The sequence below is a fragment of the Cervus elaphus genome, chromosome 20 (assembly GCF_910594005.1).
Source record: "Cervus elaphus chromosome 20, mCerEla1.1, whole genome shotgun sequence".
NCBI classification, from domain to species: domain Eukaryota; kingdom Metazoa; phylum Chordata; class Mammalia; order Artiodactyla; family Cervidae; genus Cervus; species Cervus elaphus.
Window position 1 is genome coordinate 99,680,029 of NC_057834.1, and position 26,261 is coordinate 99,706,289.

The window sequence follows — 26,261 nt, forward strand, 5'->3', positions numbered from 1 at the left end:
CATTTCTTTTTCTGGGGGATGGTTCTGGTTACCACATCCTATACAATGTTATGAACCTCCATCCATAGTTCCTTAGGCACTCTACCTATCAGATAATCCCTTAAATCTATTTCTCACTTCCAGTGTATAGTCATAAGGGATTTGATTTAGGTCATACCTGAATGGTCTAGTGGTTTTCATTATTTTATTCATTTTAAGTCTGAATTTTGCAATAAGGAGTTCAGAATCTGAGCTACAGTCAGCTCCCAGTCTTGTTTTTGCTGACTGTATAGAGCTTCTCCATCTCTGGCTGCAAAGAATATAATCAGTCTGATTTTGGTATTGACCATCTGGAGATGCCCACGTGTAGAATCAACTCTTGTGTTGCTGGAATAGGATGTTTGTTATGACCCATGCGTTCTCTTGGCAAAACTCTGTTAGCCTTTGCTTTGATTCATTTTGTATTCCAAGGCCACTTTTGCATTCCAATCCCCTATGATGAAAAGGTCATCTTTTTTGGTGTTAGTCTAGAGGTCTTGAAGGTCTTCATAGAACCACACAATTTCAGCTTCTTTGGCTTTAGTGGTTGGGGTATCGACTTTGGATTATTGTGAAACTGAAATGGTTTGCCTTGGAAACAAGCCAAGATCATTCTGTTGTTTTTGAGATTGCACCCAAGTACTGCATTTTGGACTCTTTTGTTGACTATGAGGTCTACTCCATTTCTTCTTAGGTCCTCTTACCCACAGTAGTAGATTTAATGGTCATCTGAATTAAACTGAATGTAAGCTTAGTTCTGACTTATTTCAGAGGAAAAATTTGGATTCAGTACAGAAATGAGAGTTTGTAGTTAAGGACAACCTCTCAAAGTAAGTCAGCTGTGATCCTTGACTCACCAAAGAACAAAAATAATGGAATTAACAGCAGCCCATAACAAAAGGAAAAGATAATATTTTACCAAGAATTAAAATGTAGTGTCTGTTTTCTCAATTCCATGAATGCTACAGGAGCCACAGGATTCAAGGTACATCGTGAGCAGAACACATCACTGAAGCATGTGATGAAAGCTCTATGGGTTTTGGAAGAAATGGATATGTCTACCTCTGAGATCCTGTGAAGGGTAAGGAAGCCAAGAGATTGTGAAATGGAGGCCAGAGGAGAAGTTGACTACATAAGAATATATTTAATAAGGACTGAGTGAATAGAGGCAGGCGTTTGGACCACAAGGGGAAGTTCATCCTCTGTGGGCCACCTGCCGTATCAACTATACATTATTTAAAATTTTATTATAGGAGTCAAATTGCTTTATAATGCTGTGTTAGTTTCTGCTATGCAACAAAGTGAATCAGCAATATGTATACATATATTCCTTCCCTTTTAAGATAAGCTTGTAGCTAACATGAATGTTGAACAAAATCTGTCCAATATTTCTGATGTTAGCTCTCAGTGCTGGCTTCAAATATTTAGTGAACTGATTTGAAGAGGGATGGAAAATGATGTCATTTCTCACTGAAATAAATTTGGTGGGGGTGCACAATATAGAATCCCATTGGAAATGCTAGCTTTCAATAGGGTTTCCTGAAGAAGCACCATACTTACTCAAGGGATTTTGTTAAAACAAAATTAGGAATGCTAAAACAATTTAAGAATGCTTCTGGAATGACTTCAAAATCAACCTACAGGCAGCACAAAAGTTATTTTATTAATGCATTTTCCTAGTTTGATACTCAAGAGTAGTTACTGGTCTTGGCTCTACATGACTTCTGGCTATTTGGGTTTCCTGATTTATCACCATTTAATGATATTCTTAAAAATGTGCCCCAGACTCTGCAAACAATTCTAACAATAGAATGATCCTTCAAAGTAGTATCTGATATTACAATATGGTGCTTACTAAATTAACTCATTCCACCCTTACAATAGCCCTGTGAAGTTGGTACAGGGGTTATCTTCACTCACTAATGAAGAAACCATGGCTCAGGTTTTGTAACTTGTGTACAGCAACCCCAGCGAAGAGGTAGAGCGCAGTTGTCTGAGTAATTGTGACGTCATTGAAATAGCTGTCTATTTGCATCTCCCTCAAATTATTTTAAAGGGAATTAATGGTATTCCACTGTATGTTAAGATTTCTTCTTGTTGTTTTTGTTTTCCCCTTTGAGAAATCTTTTAAGAACAAAACCATTTGTGAAAGATGTAATAGAGGTCAGTTTCTACCCTGAATGTAAAGTGTGTGGTACCAAGGGAAGCAGAGAGCAGAGTGATTTATCCTACATCTCTGTTTCCATATTCTCCTTTAAAAGAAAAATCTTTACATTTTATTAACAGAAAGATAGGGACATCCCAACAACCACTGTGTGAGGTAGGTGTTCATTATTTTCATTTTAGTTATGAGGAAACTGATACTCAAATAGGTTTAAGAAACTTGCTTAAGTTTGCAAAAGGTTGAGTTCACTCTATCAGATTCCAGTATCTTTTCTGTAAGATAAACTAGCACTATATGCTAGGTTCTTCAGGGGTAAGTACAAAGTCTCTATTTGTGCTTAAAGAAATATCAATCACAAATGTCCAGTATGGAAAAAACTGATTTAAAATTCCTCTGAAAGGTCAATCAGATTTGGTTCAAAACTAAAGTTTAAGACAGGCAAGAGATTGTCTAAACCTCTTCGAATGAATTCAAGACTTGAGATACAGATACATTATAGTCCCATGACTCTCAATAAAAGAGCAAAAGTTATCTTAAAATATGTATATACAAGTATATATAAATAAATAAATGCATACATACATATATACATAATAGTGTGATGGTTAATTTTATGTCAACTTGGCTGGCTATCAGGTATCCAGGTTAGACATTGTTTCTGGATGTGTTATGAAGGTGTTTCCAGATAAGATTAGCATTTGGGTAGCATTTGAACTGGTGGACTCAGGAAAGTACATAGCCCTCCCTTATGTGGGTCAGCATCATCTAATCTATTGAGGATCTAAAGAGAAAAAAAGGGAAAGGAAGGAGGAATTCACCCTGTTTTTCTGACTCATCTTTTGTGCTAGGACATCTCTTCTCATCTTGCACCCTCACACTGGAATTTACACTGTTAGCCCTTCTGGTTCTCAGGCCTTAAGACTGAAATGAATTATACCATCAGCTTTCCTGGGCCTCCAGCTTGTGGAGAGCATATTGTGGGACTTAGCCTCCAAAATCATGTGAAGCCAATTTGTTACAACAACATCTATTATCTATCTATCACGTATATACATCTATCTATCACATATACTGGAGAAGGAAATGGCAACTCATTCCAGTATTCTTGCCTAGAGAACCCCATGGACAGAGGAGCCTGGCAGGATACAGTTCATGGGTCGCAAGAGTCGGACATGACTTAGTGACTAAGTCACCATCACGTATACACATATATTCTGTTAGTTCTGTTTCTCTGGAGAACCCTGAATAATACCCTAGTAATAAAGAAACAAACAACTGCAAAGTACTAATTATGCACCAGGAACTGTTACTAGGATATTCTGTGTGCTTTCTCCATTCACTCATTTATCAAATAACTATCTGCATGCCCAATATGTGCCATGTACTGTGCTAAGCACAGGGGACAAAAAATCAAAGAAGATTTGATCCTGCCAGAGACCAACAATAACCTGCAGAAAAACTCCATAAGGACTATTATCACCCTTCAGTTCAGTCTCTCAGTTGTGTCTGAATCTTTACGATCCCATGGACTGCAGCATGCCAGGCTTCTCTGTCCAGCACCAACTCCTGGCACTTGCTCAAACTCATGTCCATCGAATTGGTGATGCCATCCAACCATCTCATCCTCTGTCATCCCCTTTTCCTCCTGCCTTCAATGAGTCAGTTCTTCACATCAGGTGGCCAAAGTACTGGAGCTTCAGCTTCAGCATCAGTCCTTCCAATGAATATTCAGGACTGATTTCCTTTAGGATTGACTGCTTTGATCTCCTTGCAGTCCAAGGGACTCTCAAGAGTCTTCTTCAACACCACACAGTCCAAAAGAATCAATTCTCTGGCACTCAGTTTTCTTTACAGTTCAACTCTCACATCCATTCGTGACTGCTGGAAAACCCATAGCTTTGATTAGATGGACCTTTGTTGGCAAAGTAGTGTCTCTGCCGTTTTTTTTTTTTAATTATCCTTCCTTTACAGAACAGGAAATATAATCCCAGAACAATTATGGGGCTCATCTAAGTTTACACAGGTAGAACATGGCAGAGCTGGGCCTGCTGTCTGGACATCTGCTTTTTCAATTATTATATGCCTATGTCCTAAGATTCTATAAGAAATTATTTAAACAAATGGCCACAAAACACTTGGAAGAGAAGGTGGTAACCCTAGGTGCCAAAATGTGCTGGGTAGATTTGTCTTCAGAAGGGTGTTTTACACAGTCGTTAGGAGTGCCATTGGCAGACAGCCTTCATCTGTCAACACTTCAGGGTCTGACACAGCTGGAGAGAGCCACCTTGGCCAAGGTCATGCCCCTCCTTAGCAAGCCCATATGGAGCACAGATTGATGTAGCAGTATAACGGTTATTCATCTCAGCCCAACTTAGAACAAATGTGAAGGGTCATTCTAGCTCAAGAGTTCCCCAGATGATTAGCTGAGGCTGTTGTTGGACATGCAAAACAGCTCACCTCCACCCTCTGCCCACCCTACCCCTCAGTACTGAGCCCAGTATCTTGCACATTAAACTTGGAGTTGGAGATAATATGCTTCATGGAAAACCTGTTGCGAAAAGGAGGGACTCTATCCTTTTGGACAGTCCAGTCCCTTTGGATTGAACTCTGTCCGGTCCTCCAAAGAGCACAACTATACCATGAACCTAAGTTACACAGAGACAGCATTTGGGTTTAATTTGTTTAACACATTTCTCTCAATGATGAGGCAGTCTTTCTCAAAAAGCAGTGAACTCTATAAGATAGAGTTCATCACATAAATGGATATTTAACTGAAATTGGTATTTTTAAGCCCTGCTGCTGGCTAGTATGTAACATAACATCACTGGTATTTAGAAATCAGTGATTAGAAATCTTTAAAGGGAAATTTCCTCATTTCAATAGGTTTGGGGAACAACTTAAGATAAATGGGAAAATCCCATTTCCCATTACTCTGAGATTATTTAAAATATAGTGACACAGAAACTGTGTCCATGTCTATCAGTATCCATTCACTCCTTCGACTTTTAATGACAGAGCCTGGGATTTTAGCTGGATATATGTGTATCTGGGCTTCTCAGGTGGCTCAGTGGCAAAGAATCCACCTGCCAGTGCAGGAGATGGCAAGAGATGTGGATTTGATCCTTGGGTTGGGAAGACTCCCTGGAGGAGCAAATGACAACCCACTCCAGTATTCTTGCCTGGAGAATTCCATGGTCAGAGGAGCCTGGTGGGCTACAGTCCATCCTGCTTTGCCTTCAATGTGGAATAGAAATAAAGCATCTATTCTGTTTAAGCCATGACTATTAATATTTTGGTTTCTGGTGAGGCCCATCTACCAATATTCTAACTCATACATATCCCTAATTCAACAATTAATTCAAAACTAGTTGAATCCCTAATTCAAACCTGGGTGATTTTCCTTCTTTACCCTATTAGTATAATATCTTAAGGCTTCCCTGGTAGCTCAGATGGCAAAGAATCTGCCTGCAAGACAGGAGATCCGGGTTTGATCTCTTGAGAAGGGAATGGCAACCTACTCCAGTATTTTTGTCTGGAGAATTCCATGGACAGAGGAGCCTGGTGGGCTACAGTCCATGAGGTCATAACAAGTTGGACACAACTGACTAACGCTTTCATGATATCTTATTAGGAGATCACAACATGAGAAGAATAGAAATTAGCATCTTTTGATTGTGAGTTGCATCCTCCTCTCTCTCTCTCCCTTTTTTTTTTTTTTGGTGCTTTGCCTTGTCCTGGTCCATATTAAAACTTGATTTCTATATAAAAATCAAGAGCCAAGGTAAGATCTGGACTGGAACTGTGTTTATTTGTCAATATAGTAGGATTTTTGCTAGCAGCTAAAACCTTAATTTTTTATGTTGCTGAAGCTTTGTTTTTTAGGGAGGAGTAATTTTCATATAGGTTTGTTTATATTGTATACACAAATAGATATATATGATTCATTCATACATCCATTCATTCATTTTATTCATTTATCAAGTCATTTGACAATGAAATATATATAGTAAACCTATCCAAACAAAGAGAAAATAAATTCATGGTAAGAGATATCAAATGGGTTACAATTCTTTACTACATATTTACAGGTAGATGAAAAGAAGTGAATTACAACCTTGTCTTAAAATTCTTCAAAAGAAATATCAGCCATTGTTGTGAATCCTACCATTTTCTTTAACTCTATTAGTGTAGCAATTGATGCTTTTGTGGCATTAGAACCAACGCCTAACAAATATTCTGATATATCATTAATTGGTACAGGTCCTATTTCTCTTTTTGTACCTGAATTAAGTGTAGATGTATGAACATTTGATTGCGTGGCTGGAAACATCTAAAGTCGTACAAAACATTGCTCATTTTTATCCTGGCACTAACTGGATTTCAGAAGGTTATTTCCATTTACCCAGTTCTGGAGATAAGGTTCTATTTATGTCCTTTGTGAAATATCCCTATAGTTGGTTATGGGTTATCTAGATGAGGACAAGGATTCTAAAGGCAAGAATATCTTTTCAGTTCTCCCTTTATAGTTATGTTTATCTATAAACATGCCTATCTTTCCCTAAAGTAGCCATCGCAGCTTATTTTCTTACACTAACTGTCAAAAATCATGGATATTTGGGAATCATAGTAATGACAGAGGTAGGTTCTCACATTAGAGGGAGCTGGCTGGGAATGCCAGGGCAGTAGTGGTGTGGGGTCCCAGGCTTTCTTGGTCTGTGGGGCTACTGGTCTGCCCAACCCTGAGATTACTTTCTCTGAGTGTCTCAATTTAGTTTTTGCACCGTTTCTCTATTTTTGGCAGTCTTAACCACATCATGTCAATGTCTTACTTTAAAAACAGGTGTTGGTACATCTGTGTCTCTTTTTCTGTTTTGCATATAGGGTTATCGTTATCATCTTTCTAAACTCCATATATATGCATTAGTATACTGTATTGGTCTTTATCTTTCTGGCTTACTTCACTCTGTATGATGGGCTCCAGTTTCATCCATCTCATTAGAACTGATTCAAATGAATTCTTTTTAATGGCTGAGTAATAGTCCATGGTGTATATGTACCACAGCTTCCTTATCCATTCGTAGACCCAGAGGAATCGGGTGGAGAGGGAGGTGGGAGGGGGGATCGGGATGGGGAATACATGTAAATCCATGGCTGATTCATGTCAATGTATGACAAAAACCACTACAATATTGTAAAGTAATTAGCCTCCAACTAATAAAAATAAATGGAAAAAAAAAAACCAAACAGGTGTTGGGAAAAGCTCAGAGTGACAGCCACTCTCCTTGGTATACCCTTAGCAACATATGCAGTGGGAGGAATAGCTACGAGATGACTTGAGTAGACATATTCTTTCTTTTTTTAATTGGAGTAGAGTTGCTTTACAATGTTGTGTTAGCTCCTGCTATACAACAAAGTGAATCAGATATACGAAGAGATATTCTTTTTGATGGAAAGGATCTTAGATTCAACTAGCTTTCAGAAAATAAATACCACATGTCTGGGTCTTTCTAATAAGTTTTATTTCATGTAAATTTGTTCACTGAATTCCAAAAACTTGGCTTCTTACACTTATCCAGGTTCTCCCCAATGCCCACTGTCTATTACACCCTAAATAGAAGTAAATATAAATTGGTTTCAATCATTTAAATAAAATTTTACAATTAACAAAAATATTTTAGTAAGTAAAAAATGATTTGAAAGATGTCAACTGAAAAGTGAAAGTGTGCACATTTAAAATGGCCTTGTTACTACAAACTGCTTATATTACAGACCAATATGTGAGTTTAAAATTTGTACCTTCCATTACAGAAGGGAAAGGAAACTAGTATATGTCATGATTCCCTTTTCAAGAAGACATCTTAAGATGGCAAGTGAGTATATGATTAAAAATTATCTGACATATTATTTGCTGTGGTTGATTACTATCAGCAGTCATGTTAGTTGATTCTAACAGCAGTGGTAAAGGCCATTATAAGCACTAAAGAAAGCATCATTAGAGATTTTATCCATCCCAGGCAGGCACCCAAAGGATGGGTGATTACAACTCCTATAGAACTGTTAGTTGGTATTTTCCAAAAGCATAGGAAAAATGGTCCAGCATTTATTAACTATCTCATTCATGGGAAATGCTGCTGGGAGATCACATCTCTCTAGAGAAGATGCCAAGAAGCTAAGAATATATTAGCTCCTAGTACAAGAGCCTTCATCTGCTCTTCACAGTTATTTTTAGAAAACAATTGCAGCATTGATCAAGCACTATAGAGAAAACACTGTAAATGCTGGAACTTAGAATGCAGCTAGAGAAATTTAGTAGATGAGAATTGGAAAAGAAGTACAAATTGCAGAAAAATACCAATTTGATTAATATAAATAAGGCATATCTGTATTTGGGGTGTCTAAATAGAGTCTTTAAGACAATTTGATAACAAAATATAATGAAGCTTGTGAGTTTTAATATCTTTTTAGACTATGGTTTATTAGATTAATATTTCTTTTTGAAGCACTGGCAATGAAAAGGATTTTTCCCTAAAGAAAGCAATCTCCTTGGTTTTCTTTCCATGAGTTTTTATGTGTTGCACCATAAAATAAGTCATTAAAATGTGTTTTTAAAAATCTTTGTTAGTAAATATGTAAACTTCATATTTTTTTAATTGTTTCAGAAGTAAGTCTGGATAATGTTTGTTATTTTTTCCTCCTTTGAAAAATACTAGCAGGAAAACGTCAAAAACAAATGTGATCCCACTTTGAAAAGCACAAAAACTGCAATATAAAATAAGCATAATTTTCCATAGCTAGAATGAGCTGTTTCAGGTTTATAGAGTTCATAAAATCATGACCATATGCAGCTTTCAGCTTAAAGAGTTTCTGATTTACTTGACATGTATGGGCAGAGCACAGCGGTCAATCCAACCTCACCAAAGCTTGAAATAAAAAGCCACTCACCACCGGTGATGGGGAAAGTGCAATGTTGCCTATTGATGCCTTCAGTTCATCTACAGTTGCAGCGTTCTTAAGAATGTCTTTAGCTTGCAATGGCTTAATCTTGATATTAAACTTCTTGTGTGATTCTTCTTCCTCTTCCGATTCACTCGAAGAATAAAAGTGCTTTCCTTTGGTAGGTAAAACACAGTTAAAGATGCATAACTCTGTCTTTTCTACTCAGAGGCAATGATGAGTACAAGACAAGAGTGATTGCACAAAGACGCAGCAGAAGCACACTTGGGTGGCAGAAAATCAAAGCAAAACAAAAATCAAAGTGTAAAGCAGGAAAGAGTCAGAATTTATCCACCTTTCCTTGGAACATGATTAAGGAGGACAAATTTCAAGGAGCAATGGTTCCAAAGTCCATTATGTGTGTCACACTCAGCACTCACAGTTATAGGCCCATGGGGATTTCCTCTTACCACAGGAGACAGGAAGGCCACTCTGTGAAGGATTTGTGATGACTTTTTGTGCTTCAGAGTGTGACCTGCTCTGACCAGAGATGGTTTGTGGGGAAAGCACAAGTCAGAGCTATCTCCCAGCCACCATAAGTAGTGTTATCATATCAGATTTTAGAAGACAACCCAGCACCCACAATTTGCACAGTTGTTTTTCAGCGCAATTTTTCTTTCTCCTCTCTCTCTTTCCTATGAATAGATTAAGGCAAAATGCCTGCCTGTTAGTGATCAGCCTGTTCTCTGTGCTGTTTATTCATCTCCAATACTAGTGACAACAGGATTTGAGAAGCTTGAGTTTCGGCACTTCTGCAAATCCTAAATTTATCATCCTACTTTCTGAAAGCAAATGGAAATTAAGTTTAAAATATAAAGAAAGGATATAGCCGGGTTCCTCAGGTCTGATGCTGTAACCTTCTTCATCCAGCTCAGGGGAATTCTATAAAATACAAGTGCACATTAAACAATCATTGTCCTGACAATGGTAAAGAAATTACTCACATTCCTTCAAGAATCATCTAGTTAAGGCTATAGACGTGCCTCTTGTTTTGAATGCTATACGTTTATAAATTTACTCAAGGATATTTAGAGAGTCTTCCTATTGGGAAAATAAACTAGAAGTCAATTGTCAGTGAAAGAAAATGCTCAAAGAGAATCATGCATTTCTTATAAGCCAAGGATTATGTTAAGCAACATGGTGGGGATACAACATGCAAATTATCTTTTGTCTGTATTCTGGTAGTCAGAAGTTCAAAGAAAAGGCAAAACACAAAATATTACTGATAAGAGTCTGAAAGGAAAGGAAATTTGTGAGATCTGGAAGAATCAGGGAGTCTCTGTGTGCCTTTTGGGTCAGACGGAGAGGAGAGGCGAGTCCGTGGTGAGGAAGAGATTGTACCAAGACACCAAGGTAGGATTGGACAGTATGATTCTCACGGTGAAAGGGAGAGGGAGATGAAGATGACAGGACTGGAGAGGAAGCTGTATGGGGAGGGAAGACCGTGGAAAAGAAGACGGGTGGGGGCGGGCAACATTCTAGGGGAAAAGTCTGGACTTGACATGGCTACTGTAGCTTCTCAATTAGGGTGGGACATGCTGAAAGCTTCCCTGGTGGCTCAGATGGTAAAGAATCTGTTGGCAATGTGGGAGACCTGGGTTTGATTCCCGGGATTAGAAGATCCCCTGGAGGAGGGCATGGCAACCCACTTCAGCATTCTTGCCTGGAGAATCCCCATGGACAAGGAGTCTGGCAGGCTACAGTCCATGGGGTTGCAGAGTCGGACACGACCGAGTGACTAAGCACAGCACTTGCTGAAAGCAGAATCATGAGGTGTTGAAAATATGCTGAGGATAGACTGGGGACAGAAGAAACTGGAGAAAGGAAAACTAACTCATGATACTTGCAACAATTCAGGTGAGATGTGCTAAGGAGGACCAAGTTGTTAGTTTTGGGAAGGGATGAATTGAGGACATTTGGAAGGACAGATTGTGAGTTCTCAGTCACAGATTGGTCATAGGAGAAAAAGGAGAGGAAATGTTCAAGAAGATTCCAAGATTTCTTCCATCACATCCTGGGAGTACTCCTGGCTGAACTCATTCTAACAGGAGGCAACTAAGATTTTTAGGAAAAAGATAAGAAAGATAAAAGTCTGCATGATTGGGATTAGTGTTGTCATATCTTAGTTCCTGTTATATGGTCAGTACTATGACCTACATTTTGTTTCACTGACTATTCATAGCAATCGTGTGTGTGTGTGTGTGTTAGTTGTTCAGTTATGTCCGACTCTTTGTGACTCCATGGGCTGTAGCCCGCCAGGCTCCTCTGTCCATGGAATTCTCCAGGCAAGAATATTGGAGTGAGTAGCCATTTCTTCCTCCAGGAGATCTTCCCGACCCAGAGATCGAACCTGGGTCTCCTTCACTGTAGGTGGATTCTTTACCGTCTGAGCCACCGGGGAAGCCTCATAGCAATCGTACATGGAAAGAGTCATCCCATCCACCAGGGAGGAAACTAAGAGAAATCAGATGCCATTTCTCTAGGAAATACATCTAGCAAATGACAGACCTGGGTCTTGACCCCAGGTGTTTTGAGACTAAACTTGGTGCTTGAGAGGGGAAGAGGGGGCAGAGTTCAAAGGTGGCCTCCTGAAGTTGAGGTTATAGGACTGGAAGAAAGAGAACAGAGCTGGAGAGAGAGAGATCTTGGAGTCACTGAAGCAACATATAAGCCATGACCACAGAGAGAAAAGAGGGCCTGAGTGCCATGGAAAAGTTGCCATTTACTGAGCATTTATTATCTCCCTTTTGTACTTTCAGTACTCAAAGTTAGTTGTTTTTTTTTTTAAGTGCAAGAGTATTAAGGTTACTTTCCTGCTAAAAACCTGTCCCTGCCTTTTTACTGCATTTAGAATGATAACCTAGCACCATTAAATAACCCACAAGGCCCTGCCTGATTCTCTCAGGGCCTTCTTCCCACTGTTGACATATGAGATTTGATCACTGCAAGCTTCTTCCCACTTCTGGATCCTCATAAAAATCCTCCTTTTTGCCTGAAAGTCTCTTCCCTCAAATATGAAGTCAGTTAAACCTTACTTAAATTTTAGAGCTTTGCTTAAAGGCCACATCCATCCCTGCCAAAAACACAATGATACAGTCTCTTTAGAATAAAATCTTTCTTATTACTTAAAGAAAGTGGAGTCTAGTGTATTAATATAATTATAACCATAATTCCTATGACCTGAATAACTTTTAGGACCAAGCAAATTTGAGGGAAATTCTGCTTTCTTTAAACACTCACAAGTTGTTAAAGATAGCACTAAGGTTTAGGGTTGGATGGAGAATCAGAAATACTTGATGAATAATCAACTATTTCTTGATTATTCATCAATAATCAAATACTGATGAATCATCAATAATAATTTTGTATTTTAATTATCATGCTTCTTTTTTGCTTAGAGTATCCCATTCCTGTGCATTAAAGATGTCTATAAAATATAACAAAATTTTTGTTATAACAAAAATTCTACAAAATCCTACAAAATACAACAAAATTATTTTTAGGTGAAAAAGTGCTAATTTTGAGAAAAAGATTACCTGTCCTTAATATATTTAGTAACTTCCCTTATAATATTATATATGAACAATTTGGATGTGGGGTAAAATGCTGTGCTATGCTTAGTCGCTCAGTCATGTCTGACTCTTCGCAACTCCATGGACTATAGCCTACCAGGCTTCTCTGTCCATGGGGAGTCTCCAGGCAAGAATACTGGAGTGGGTTGCCATGCCCCCCTCCAGGGGATCTTCCCAACTCAGGGATCAAACTCAAGTTTCCCTAATTGTAGGTGGATTCTTTACCATCTGAGCCAACAGGAAAGCCCAAGAGTACTGGAGTGTGTAGCCTATCCCTTTTCCAGGGGTTCTTCTCAACCCAGGAATTGAACTGGGGTCTCCTGCATTGCAGGTGGATTCTTCACCAGCTGAGCTACCAGAGAAGCCCATGGGGCAACACAGGGGCTGTCACAGATCTAGGGAATTGAACTGCAGAAAATATAAAAAAGATTTCAACACTGGGAAACAGGTATAAGGGATGACCAGGTAATGAGGTTGACAGAATGACATGTTCTGGAGTGTATGGGTGGCATGAATAATTGAATTTTCTTGAGAGTCAGTTTTTCTTTCTATAAAATGCAGGTAATGTAGTATTCACCTTCAAAGGTGGTAAAACACAGTGGCAGATTTTATTTTCTTGGGCTCCAAAATCACTGCAGAAGGTTACTGCAGCTTTGAAATTAAAAGATGCTCGCTCCTTGGAAGAAAAGCTCTGACAAACCTAGACAGTGTATTAAAAAGCAAAGACATCACTTTGCAGACAAAGGTCTGTATAGTCAAAGCTATGTTTTTTTCAGTAGTCATGTGTGGAAGGGAGAGTTAGACCATAAAGAAAGCTGAGCACCGAAGAAATGATTCTTTTAAACTGTGGTGCTGGAGAACACTCTTGAGAGTCCCTTGGACAGCAAGAACAAACCAGTCAATATTAAAGGAAATCAACCCTGAACTGGAAAGACTAATGTTGAAGCTTCCAATACTTTGACCACCTGATTTGAAGAGCTGACTCACTGGAAAAGACCCTGATGCTGGGAAAGACTGAGGGCAGGAGGAGAAGGGGTCGACAGAGGATGAGATGGTTTGATGGTATCACTGACTCAATGGACATGAGTTTGAGCATGCTCCGGGAGATAGTGACGCAAAGGGAAACCTGGCATGCTGCAGTCCACAGGGTCACAAAGAGATGGACATGACTTAACAACTGAACAACAAAAAGGTGGTAAGAATTTAGTAGCATGTCATAATATGAATGTTGGTATTTAAAAAAGTGAAATTCTTAACAAATGTGCAAATGCATTAACATCAAGTTTAATTTTTATGAAAGAGAAGGTTGGGTCAGACAGTCACCTAAGTTGTAAGTACAAAGGCATTTTGTAGGAATTATGAATTTAGGCACTTGGTATGCAATAAAAGTGATTTTTGATGTGAATATGGCCTATATGTTTTCTATGATTAGAAATATAAGAGCAATTTTGTCCATCCTGTTGTGGCTGGTGAAGTGTGTGGTGATGAGGTTAACTGGCTACTGGGGGAATTACAAGGAGAGTTTAGGTCTCCACTGGGATTCACCCTTAATCCTTGGGAAGAAACAACTCTTTGTCATTTGACTTGGGAAAAATCTGTACCATGAGGCTAGAATAATTTTCATATGCTATGGTAGGAATATTTGTATTGCTCCCAAATTTATATGTTGAAATCCAAACCCCAAGGTAATGGTATTAGGAATTGAGGCCTTTGGGGGTGATTAGGTCACAAGGGAGGAGACTGCATGATTGGGATTAATGCCCTTATAAAAGAGACCACAGTGAGGTTACAGTTAGAAGGTGCCTTCTATGAACCAGGAAGTGGGCACTCAACCAGACACCGAATCTGCTGGTATCATGATCCTGGACTTCCCAGGCTCCAAAACTGTTAGATATAAATGTTTGTGTTTACAAGCCATTCAGTTTTTGGCAAATTTGTTATAGCCACCTGAACAGACTAGGACATTGCAAAATCAAGGCCTAGACATGAACTGACTTGACTCAATACTCAAAGCTGCTTATCAATATAATTAGGACTGAAAGAGTTAATATTTTAAAAAGTGTTTTTTGAACATGCATGCCAGGCTAGGCAGGCTACTGAAATATTCTGCAAATAGTTAGCTCATTGAATCCTCTCAATAATGCTATAAAGTAACTACTGACTTCATTTATGGTAGCCAGCAAATAACCAAAGCCACACGTAGCTATTCCATGGAGGGGTCAGGTCTCAAACTCAGGTCTAACAGACTCTAGTGCTCTTAGCCTCTATACCAGGCTAATTGTGCCAGCACTTCCTAAATGAGATGTTTCACTCATTTCTATGCTCTATTTTAAATATAAGCATGCCTTGACTCTTTTTCACACTGAAATATTTATAAAAACAATCTGATACTCACATATCTTTCCCAATCAATTTCTGCATAAAATCCATTTGGTGCTCCATTGCTTTTCTTCTGTAATAAATTTGAAAATACATTTAGAAAAGAAACATTTGAATTAATATAAAAGAAACAAAAGAAAACTTGTCTTATCTGCATTTAGCAAGAGCTATCAAAATCTAGCACTGGAAAGACACTTTAGAGCAGCCTATTAAGCAACCACATTGGTGTAAGTGAATGGTAAATTGAATTGCCATGACACTGCATAAAGAATTTACACACTTACTTCACAAAAGACTGTAGGATACGCATAGGGATTATTAACAACTAGCTACTCAAATGTTATATAATTACTAAAGAATCAGCAGCCCCTATGTATTATTTAATCCTCTATACCTCAGGGGATATAATCAGATGTATTCAATATGTACGTATTTAAATGGAAATATTTTGACCCACGTTATTCTCATACACAGTTATTTCCAACATATCCAGAAAATATTCATCCAAGTCATTAATTCATCTTCTTTCAGCTTTTCTAACACTGACTCAAGTTTTCCTAAACACCCTTGATAAAATATAAAGGGAATCAGATTCAAATTAGTTAACTCAGCCTCTAAGTATTAAAAAATAATGTTGATGTTCTTTTCAAGTGACTTTTCTTATGAAATTACTAAAACACAATTTGAGGATTAATTGTGGATTTCTATCATCCATGCATGCTAGGCCTCCATGAGCACACATCATTATGAGAGGACTGGGTATCAGCATTATTCTCTCCGAATTATCTTAAAGTTCTATTTTCAGCCCTGGTACTGCCATGACATGTATGGCCAAGAGAACTTGAGCAAGGATGTGGTATCATTCAAACTGAAATTTCTAGGATTCTCTATTTCTCATGAGCAAAGGATAAAAACACAGATGAGGTTGGTAATGGTGAGTCCATTCAACAACATTCCTGTTGTTAGCACATAGAGCGACGATATGTCACTGAGCACTCATGGATCTCACAACAACACACATCGGATGCTGACGAATGAGGCTTGAGGACAGGACACCTAATTTTGCAATCACAAATGAAGGCTGGTTGAACTACAATGTTAACAGCTGACACCATTTGACAAGTAGGTTGGAGAAGAAACCTTTTCATCTATGCATGCAGGATCACTAAAAATCCAAACCGGAGGTAACCTAGTAACATCATCATTGATTGATACTGCATGTTGATTGGGCACTCTAAGAACTAGCAGTGGTTGAGTGAGGGGAAATAGTGTGCAAGGAATAGATAATGTGTCCGTTATTTTCCTGTTTCTTCCCATATACCAACACCGCACTAGAACTTACAAATGCACAAATTCTGTCCTGCCTCCACCAACCAACACACTGGGACAAAGGGCTCATGCCCCATATCCCTCTTCTTTGTCTTGCTCCTGACAAAGATTATATGCTTAATCAGACTACATCATTTTAAGCTTCTCACAGAATTGCCTTCATTGAATTAGTGCTTCAATGATATTTTTTGCTATTTAAACAAAGGTTGTTTTAAAAACTTGCCACATCAATGTTGCACCTGTATAACCTATGAAGATACTTTTGAGGACATGCCATCTCATAATAAAAAATCTCTCTTGTGGTGAATGGCATGGTTCTTCCTTTTTGTCATACTTGTTTTTTTTTTAAATTTCTACTTTACCAATGTTTGCATATGTCTTCCTTGCAAAATTTTATGTAATTTAGAGTAATGGGAAATCAAATGAACTAAGCTGATCTCAAAAAACTAAACTTATGAATTCTGTGATCAGTATAGTACTATTAATAGATCTTTTAGTCCTTAATTCTTTATTACAAAGAATTGCTATCTAAAAACCAAAGAGATTAGATAAATTACTGAGTTCAAAATTTTTGAAGTTCTACAGATGTTTGCTTCCATGATAATCTCATCTCTGTAACCAAAGCCCTTCAAGATCAAGATAGTTGATAGGTTCAGCTAAACAAAGACAAAATGGGCTGATTCATATCAATGTATGACAAAACCCACTGAAATGTTGTGAAGTAATTAGCCTCCAACTAATTAAAAAAAAAAAAAAAGACAAAATGAGTGCGTGTATTTCTTTACTGGCAATATTAGAAATACAAAAGTTCCTCAGTTTTTTGAATTTTCTAGATCTGGGCTGAGAGAAAGTTTCTCAGTTTCCATGGAAACCAATGGAAGACTGTGATAAAGAGAAAGCAAAGTCTATAAAAAGAAATTTATTTTAAAATAAGAACACTTTAAACATAAATACTAAACACAAACAACAAATCATAATAGTACATTCTTTTGGGTTGATATTAAAAACACACATACACACACATATATACACACAGTTCTATTAGAGAAATTAGCAGTTTAGCATCATTCACACTAGTGAATTCTTACAAATATATTTGATTTTGCAAGTGGAAATTATCAAGTTAGAGCTAATGTAGAACCTGGTTGAAATTCTTCTGGTAAAACTCTAAGGAAGAAATTCTCCCCGTTTAACAATTTAAGCAGCTCATAGTGGTGATATGGAGGTAATGGCTCTATTGATTTTCAATTGGAAAACTGTGTAAAACCATGGAAGAATGTAATTTAAGTGGGGAAATATGTAAAAATTAGGCTTAATATTTAGAGCAATGTTGGCTATTCACCAACATATTCAATATAAACAGTGATTTTTCTCTTGGAGTATAAGGTATGTATTTTTAAAATTCTTTTCTATATTTTCTAAAATCCACAATTCTCATGAATCACTTCTAAAACTTGAATATATGACTGTTATTTAAAGATAATCAAGGCTGATAGCAATATTGATCATGTTTTAATAGGTATTTTACTTTGGTCAAGCTTATTATCTCCTCTCAGATAATATGATTGGTTAGATCAATAAGTGTAGTAAAATTGCATTCAATTATACATTCATCAAAGTTCTTAACTTTAACTGTGGATGTTCCTCTTTTCCAGGATCATGGCCACATTGTGCTCTTTGGTGAGAAGTATTAAAGACATGTGAAATGCTGCCTAAATATTATCTTTTTGCCATTGAGATAGACTTGTCTCACTTTGTAAATAACTCTATAGAATAGCACTGTCCAATAGAACTATCTGTGAAGAAGTAAATGTTCTGTATGTGCGTTGTCCGATATGGTGGCATCTAGCCACAAGTAGCTATGGAGTGCTTAAAACGTGGCGAATGTCACTGAAGAATTTTATTTTATTTTTAAAAATTAAAAAAATAAGTATTTATTTAACTGAAGTATAGGTGCTTTATAATGTTTCAGGTATACAGCAAAGTGATTCAATTATATATATATATATATATATATACACACACACTTTTTCCCATTATAGGTTATTACAAGATATTGAATATAGTTCCCTGTGCTATAAAGTAGGTCCTTGTTGTTTATTCTACACATAGTGAAGTTGCTCAGTCGTGTCCAACTCTTTGCGACCCCATGAACTGTATGCCCACCAGGCTCCTCAGTCCATGGAATTTTCCAGGCAAGAATACTGGAGTGGACTGCCATTTCCCTTCTCCAGGGGATCTTCCTGACCCAGGGATTGAACCCGGGTCTCCTGCATTGCAGGCAGACACTTTACATACAGTAGTGTATATCTATTAATCTCAAATTCCTAATTTATACCTTCTCCCCTTGACTTTTTCCTTGATAAACATGCTTGTTTTCTATGTCTGTGAGTCTATTTTTGTTTTATAAATGGGTTCATTTGTATTTTTTTTGTTTTAGATTTCACATATAAGTGATATCATATAATATGATGTTCATCTTTGCCTTACTTCCCTCAGTATGATCATCTCTAGATCTATCCATGTTGATGCAAATGGCACTATTTTATCACTTTTTATGATTAATATTCCATTGCATATATGCACTATATATTTATCCATTCATCTGTTGATGGCCATTAAGTGAGGACTGAACTTTAAATAGCCACATGTGGCCACTATTTTGAACAACAGAGCTATCATTTTTGTACAGTCTGGGCCACCAGGATCAGCACCCCAAGTCCACTGGCAGGTACCTTAGGTCCCTCAGGCCCAAGTCCTGCTGAATTCCTGATGTTACTTAGATAGTGCTTACCCTAACAAATGACTACTCAATTTGCATAATGCTGTTTATATTATAGCTAAAGTTTTCTTATAGATAGCAGATTTTTTAAAAAATCTGAATTGCTGTCCTTCATCTAAGACATAGTCATGTCTCTTATGCCTGATCACTTTTTTAAAAGTATATATACAATCTATATAGTTGATTTAAAAATTGGCCCCAGTATTGGGAAATACTATCTAAGAAAGAGTCTTAAATGCTTTGGTGTTTTCAAATTTCAAATTGGGATTTTACTCACTGTTTCTACAACCCCTTGGAAATTTTAAACTAAAATCTGTTTCCTTACCGAAACTTTTTTTCCTCCTTCACGCGCGCACTCTGCTTTGTTATTGTAGGGTGGTTCATGTGGGCTGGGCTGCTGGAATTGATTGTTTTCATGTAGAAAAAAGTTGTTAAAGGATCTGTTTGTTCTTCAAGACACATATAAAGAATCACATGGAGTCAGCAAACATACCATAGAGGAAACAACATCTAGGCCAAATTGGAGGGCCTACCAATCTTGGCAGGGTTCTCGGAGCAAAGAGTGGACTTTGGGGCCCATAATGAGGCTCTATTCAGCAGGCCAGTGTGGCTAGGCCAGGAGAAGAAGGGAGAAGGGGAAAGAGGTGTCCCAGGCACCAAGGCTGATGTGAATCCAGTCCTCATTCAGCCAGCACTTAATTTACAGGTAGAGACAAACACTGGGACACACCAGAGACTGAATAAAAATAGTTGTGTTTCTAATGGCAGTCTGAAAAGGCTAGCTGCACTGTGTATTTCCCTGGATCATAGCCTTATGGGGAGACAGCAAGACCCAGAGACACAGCTCCCAGCTCCAAACCTGGACCCTTTCCTGCACACGTGTTCAGGATGAGCTGAGGTCTCCTCGGAGCAATGACTATGACATCCAGTCCTCCAGTCTAGGTGTGGATGGAAACCTGAACTGCTTAGGAAAAACTCAGAGTGTGTCCTGCACAAGGCAGAGTTTGTCTCTGGGTTAGACAGCACTGCCACACAGATGCCTAAAGCCTCAAACTTCGAGACAGACAGCTTGGCCAGGAGTGGGCATATTTGACCAGTGGTGGGCAAGGCAAGCCCATCTTGCTACATGCAGCCCAGCTACAGAGCCTCTGCAGACAAAACCTCAAAAGCCTTGTCACCAAAGATGGGCTTCACTGGATTTGCAGAAACTGAATTTAAACAGTTAAACCTGTTGCGTAACTCCTGTGTTGACAAAGTCATATATAAGCATGAAGTGGGTACACCACCTGTAGTTTGTAGAACCACATTAGTGAAACCATAAGTTTCAACTTCAGATATTCAAAAAGAAATCACTTTAAAGCTTACTCAGCCATGTAAAAGTGGACTGGCTCCACTGACATAAGGTCTTAAAGAAATCAGTCTGAGTCTGAAGGGAAATCAGGTTGAGATTTCCAGGGACTGAATGCAAATAGAGATGTTGGACTTCTATAGCAACTAGTCTGAGAAGGCGTGCTCAAAATTTGGTGCCCATAGTACGTAGAGAAGACTAGAAGCACATTTCCAAGTGGTAAAATAAGCAGCTGGCTAACAATGTCCAATTACCTAGGAAGCTGTACACCCTGTTTCTGAGAACATGAATTTATTTTGAATGCAGCCTATTTTCCAAACAGGTGTGCATTATTTCCTGAGAAATCAAAATTAAATAACTCCTCTTTTCTAATATCATGACCAATGTGATACATTCGTGGCATTTCCAATTAAGGAACAAAGAGGGCGCATCTGCTGGTAAATAACTTGACGTGACTGGGCATGGCGGCAATGACGGAGGGCTTGGGGAACTCAGGGATGAAGCCCTGTCTTAGGGTGGGTGCGTCTGCAGAATCACAGCTGGGCTTACGGACACAGCACATATGCAGAGTCACCTGTTGCACACCAGTACTGTGCCAGGTACCAGGTGCATGTTCGACTCAAGATGTAAACAGGGGGGCCCTAGAAGAGCAGAGAACTGAGACAGCAGTGGGGCTTCAGAGACGATGACCGGAGGGCTGGGAGGAGCTTTAGAGAAAGAAAAAAATGGACAGGACTGACGGTGCCAGAGGGAGAAAAGCAAGAGACAGCAAACCAGCCTGGGAGCAGCAGGGAGGGGAAGCAGAGACGAGCTAACAGAGTCTTGCAGGGGTGAGGATGAAGGGGACAAGAGAACTCAGGGAGGGGGCTAAGACGGAAGCAAAGAGAAGACACAGAAGCAGAGTACCTGAGACAGAGTTAACGAGAGGGCTCTGAGCCAGAAGCAAGAGGTGAGGAGAAGCTGAGTCTTCTGGGTCTTTTTTTTCCCCTGCTGAATAGAGCCTTGATTATAGTGTTACCCAATGTCTGATAAATTTCAGTCTACTTCTTTAACATTTCATGGAGAGAACTACATGAATGCAAAAGGCACCCCGAAGCTAAGAACCTTGAGTTAAATGTGGGAGAAAAACTCCTACCATAGCTGCAGTTAACACCCCAATTTAGGTCTAATATTATAAAGGGTGACTTTTCAAAAAAAAAATTATCTATCAGGTTTATTTTCGTTCCCACTCCAGCCCAATGAGCCTAATGTGAGTCCCTTTTTTCCCTCCTTCAGTAACAGCTGTTCTTTTGAACCTTCTGAATAGGCATCTGATTCAGCTTCGAAGGAAGTCATTTTAGAAGTTGGTGCAGCCTGTCATCAGGACAACTTGGATAAATCCAAGCTCATGCACCACCGACTTCTCTAAAAAAGCAAGAAATCTGGTGACCAGCAAGGAACCAGAGTTCCTGTTAACTCTTGAACCAGTGAACATATTTTCCTCCTCCAGGCTATAAATTCAGGCATAAGTGGTTTCAAGACCATTCCCTACTTATGAATTTAATACAGAAAATGTATCTGCAGCTCAACTGCAAAAAGGGAAAGGCTTCTTTCAATTTTATTGGATCTCAGCTCCATTATGACTTTGTGGCCTCTGTTGGAGAAAAGCATTCTCATATAATGAGCTCTTATATCATTAAATTGGAAATGAAATAACAGTTGATGGTAGCAGCCCCTGCAGGAACTGTCTGACTTTTGACCCATCATATTGATGACTGGTTGCCTTGCCTGCTCTGGAGCAAGGTTTTAGGTGAATGCAATAAATAAGTTTAACTTGACCAAGACTGTAATTATGTCCCGTGCAATTACTACAAAAAATTACAACAGTAAGAGGTCTGAAAAGTCCTTTAAGCTCATTTTTTCCCCCTGCAGGAAAAAAAAATGAAATGGGGCTTTAAGAAATTTAAACTAGCATAGGTTGAAATGCAAACCTACTAAAAATGGTCATTTAAATACTTACAATTCCATCTCTATCTGGTGAACCTCTGTAACAAAAAGAAATTAGTAGCTATTAGGAAAATGAATCATTCTTGCTACACAGACTCAAGTACAACAATAAGAGTCATTAACCACCTCTCACCAGTTCCCACCCCAGTAAACCTGGCTAATGTAAGCTAATCAAAACAAATTGGTATGATATTTCAGTGTGGGGTGTGTGTACATGTATGTGGGAGGGAGAGATTCATTAAAAATTGAAATCCTAAAGGCACAAGTTGTTGGTGCAGTGTCTTGCCCACTTTTGAGAAGAGAATTCAGTAAGAGCTGTCCCATTTAATCGGCTTCCATTTAAAACTGCCACCAGGAATGCCAATCGATTTGTTCTCTCATCTTCTCCCCATAAGTGGTCTTGAATTTCCCCTTATAAGAAGGAACTTCTATGGTATTTTTCAAGTCACTTTGAGAATCTGTATTTTCCTCCATCTTTCTATATTTACTGCTCCTTTGATTACATGAGAGCAGGAAATGAAGGGCAATTTTACTAAATGGTTCACTTTGATGACTAAAGTCCAGGGTATTTAATCCACAGTGATGCTAGGCTACAGTGTTTAAGAATAAGGTCTTTAGAGAAGGATGAATCTAGGTGTTCCAACTCCATTATTTACTAATTCTCTAATCTTGGACAAATTACTTAACCTCTCTAAGTCAGTTTAAGCATGAAAAGTATATAAAGAACCTATAATGATTCCCAACACATACTAAGTCTTCAAAAATGTTTGTTAAAGGTTTTTTTCCTCTTCCTTGATGGCTCTACCCTAGGAACAAACACAAAACTGCCCACTTGCAGCCACGTTAGGCTTTATAGCAATAGAGGAAGGGTATTACTGCTACTCTGGAAAATTGAACTGGAGGAACAGAAGAAAGGGAGAAATAAAAGGGTAGTCATTGTAACTTTATAACCTCTTATATTAATTCTAATATTAATATTTTAATTAATATTAATTCTAATATTAATTAATATTAGGAGATAGAAAAATATTATTATATTAACATGGAGACCATAATCATGCTCAGGTGAGGACCTGCACTGTTTGGAAGGAAACCTTAGTAAGTGCTTGGGTGGAGTGAAAATGAAAGTGAAAGTCCCTTAGTCATGTCCAACTCTTTGCGACCCCATGAACTGTACAGTTCATGGAATTCTCCAGGCCAGAATACTGGAGTGGGTAGTTGCTCCCTTCTCCAGGGGATCTTCCCAACCGAGGGATCGAACCCATGTCTCCCACATTGCAGGTAGATTCTTTACCAGCAGAGCCACCAGGAGTGGTTAGGAGGTGGGACCAAGTAAAATATTCTTTATTTACTGGGACATCTTCTTAGCTCCAAGGTTTGATTCCTTTCCCTGCCAACACCCCCTTCAAAATTAGCAGAACATTCTACTTGGATAACAAATTATTTGAAGGGAGTGCATTATTTTTCATAATCATTTCCACGTGGATGCAAGCATGAATCAGTGATACAGGGGCTAGAAGTAGAGAGGACCCTGATTTTGAAAGACCATGGGAATTGACAGAAGCCTGAGGGTGTTTGGACATTTGCTGGCTATGAGAATTACTAACAGTTGGTTCAAAGAAATTTCATCTAAGAAAGAAGGATAGGAAGAATTATATATAATTCATTGAACAAATATTGAGGGACTTATAATGGGCCAGGCACTAGACTAAACTCAGGAGATAAAATGATGAAGAAGACATGCTTTTTGAGACAAGCAAGTAAATCCAGTGGGTTATTATGACCACAATAAACCCAGGTGGCAGCACAGAGAAAAGTACCAACTCACACTCATCAAAGCCAATTTTCCTTATCAGATTTATATCCTGAAAAACAAACAAACATTTCTTACTAGGATTTCAGCCTCTGCTAAGGGATCAGGAGAGAGGAGATTTTGCTAACTTTTGCGTAGGACAGATCCAGAGGCACTCATCCTCGTGGTGCTGTCTTTAGGGGCAGGTGATAGATGCAAGGGGATCTTAAATGGGAGGCTACTTGGTTTCATGAGTATTACCGCCATAGGGACGGCATTTCAAACATTTTCATCAGAATAAATGTAATTGTAGATAGCAGTGTTGATGTCTATTTGAATCCTTTGCCTTATCCATTGATGGATTTGAGGCTGGTTCTTCCCAGTAGGGTGGTAGTAAGCATGGTGGTGGAGAGCACCAGCTACAGCACCAGACTGCAGGGTTCAATCAACTCAGATTTCCTAGCTGCAGAACTTCGGACAAGAACTTCACCCCTTTGCGTTTCAGTTTCCTCATCTACATAACAGCTGTGATAACAGTATATATCTCACAGGGTAAAGGATTCAGTGAGTTAATATAAATGAAGAGCCTGGAATGGTGCTTAGAACATTGTAAATACTCATAAAATGTTATCTAGATTAAAGTTATTATATCAATATAAGCTGACCTAGGATGAGGAGTAGAGAGAGATTTTAGCAGCCTCAGACAATTGGGCATGTCCTCAATTTATTTCCTAACCCCCTCTTATTAAGTTTTATGTTTTTAAATAAATACAGCAAACCCACCATATTTACTGATTTCCATTTTAAAACTGATCATCTTCCAGGCACCTTTTGCCTCTGTTTTTAAAAATGACAGTTACCTCTTGCCACTACTCCCTTTTCTCTATTACCCCCCTTTTGGTCTTGATTATAATTTTATCCATCTATTCTGTTTTTTGGTTTTTTTTTTTTTCCTGGGTGATAAAAGAATAGTCACTTGATTCTGGACTAGAAAGCTGGATCCATGTTTTATTTTCTGGGTAGCCTTCAGCAATTAATTCATTTTGGCATTGATTTCTCATCTCTAAAATTGAGATATTACTTCTAACCTTATTGAATTACTGTGAGGATTGAAAAGGATATCAGTGCATTACAAAATACCTTGCACAGAGCCTGCCATTTAGCACAGGCTCTCTCCTTTCCTCTTTCTATCAGCCATTGTAATGATGATCAAATCAGGAAGCTCTGGTTCTAACCCCACTCTATCTAAGGACACCCAATCAGCTGAATTTGGAGCTGGCAGCTACCATAGCAGGTTGCTTGGCAACCCTCATGGAGTTGCAACAGCCCTGAAAACAGTTTGCATCAGCAAGGTTTCAGTGATGGCAGACTATCATAAGCATTCCCTAAATTTGAAGGGATAGCACATTGCCAGAATATTTCCCCAGCCTTCTGCAAGAATGATATATGACCCAATCAGAGAGCAGGGTGTTCCTGAAAGGCAGAGGCTTACATTAAATGGCTTGTTCTTTGACCATCACTGCTGATGATAGCTAATTTGCTACACCTAAGTAAACTGGGACACTTTACAGATTACAAGAAGTGAAGGAGAGATGCTTGGAATTTTATAAGCAAATGTCTCATTAGAGTACTTCAGAGAGATGTCGGCCATCTACCCAAAGCCGTGAGGAGTAACTTTCTCATTTTCATGATTTTAGAAGTGATGATGGAAGAGCGGTGCTTTCGCCAAAGGCAAATAGCTCAGCCTGCCCTGGGGAGGTTGTCTGACCTCTTTTCCCTTTTGAGGGAGCTTTTATCCTTTTTAGTTTTCTTCACACGCCAGAGATTACGTGTAGTCAGTTACAGACACTATCTTCAAAGAAAGCTGGATTTGGTTTCTGCTAACAACGTTCTCCTGA

General features: G+C 38.5%; 1 protein-coding gene across 7 annotated transcripts in view; it reads right to left on the minus strand.

Annotated features, from left to right (window-relative positions):
• SGIP1 (SH3GL interacting endocytic adaptor 1) overlaps positions 1-26,261 on the minus strand; it is a 228,277-nt gene that overhangs the window by 102,333 nt on the left and 99,683 nt on the right. For 3 of the 7 annotated variants that reach the window (XM_043877666.1, XM_043877664.1, XM_043877663.1), the window contains exons 4-8: positions 22,585-22,609; positions 19,563-19,634; positions 15,143-15,199; positions 10,003-10,057; positions 9,125-9,300 (exon numbers count right to left, since the gene is read on the minus strand). In XM_043877666.1, coding sequence (XP_043733601.1) covers positions 9,125-9,300; positions 10,003-10,057; positions 15,143-15,199; positions 19,563-19,634; positions 22,585-22,609 — 385 coding nt within the window. Of the gene's footprint in view, positions 1-9,124; positions 9,301-10,002; positions 10,058-15,142; positions 15,200-19,562; positions 19,635-21,491; positions 21,576-22,584; positions 22,610-26,261 lie in introns of all 7 variants that reach the window. The other 4 variants (XM_043877668.1, XM_043877667.1, XM_043877665.1 and 1 more) reach the window with 2 other exon arrangements.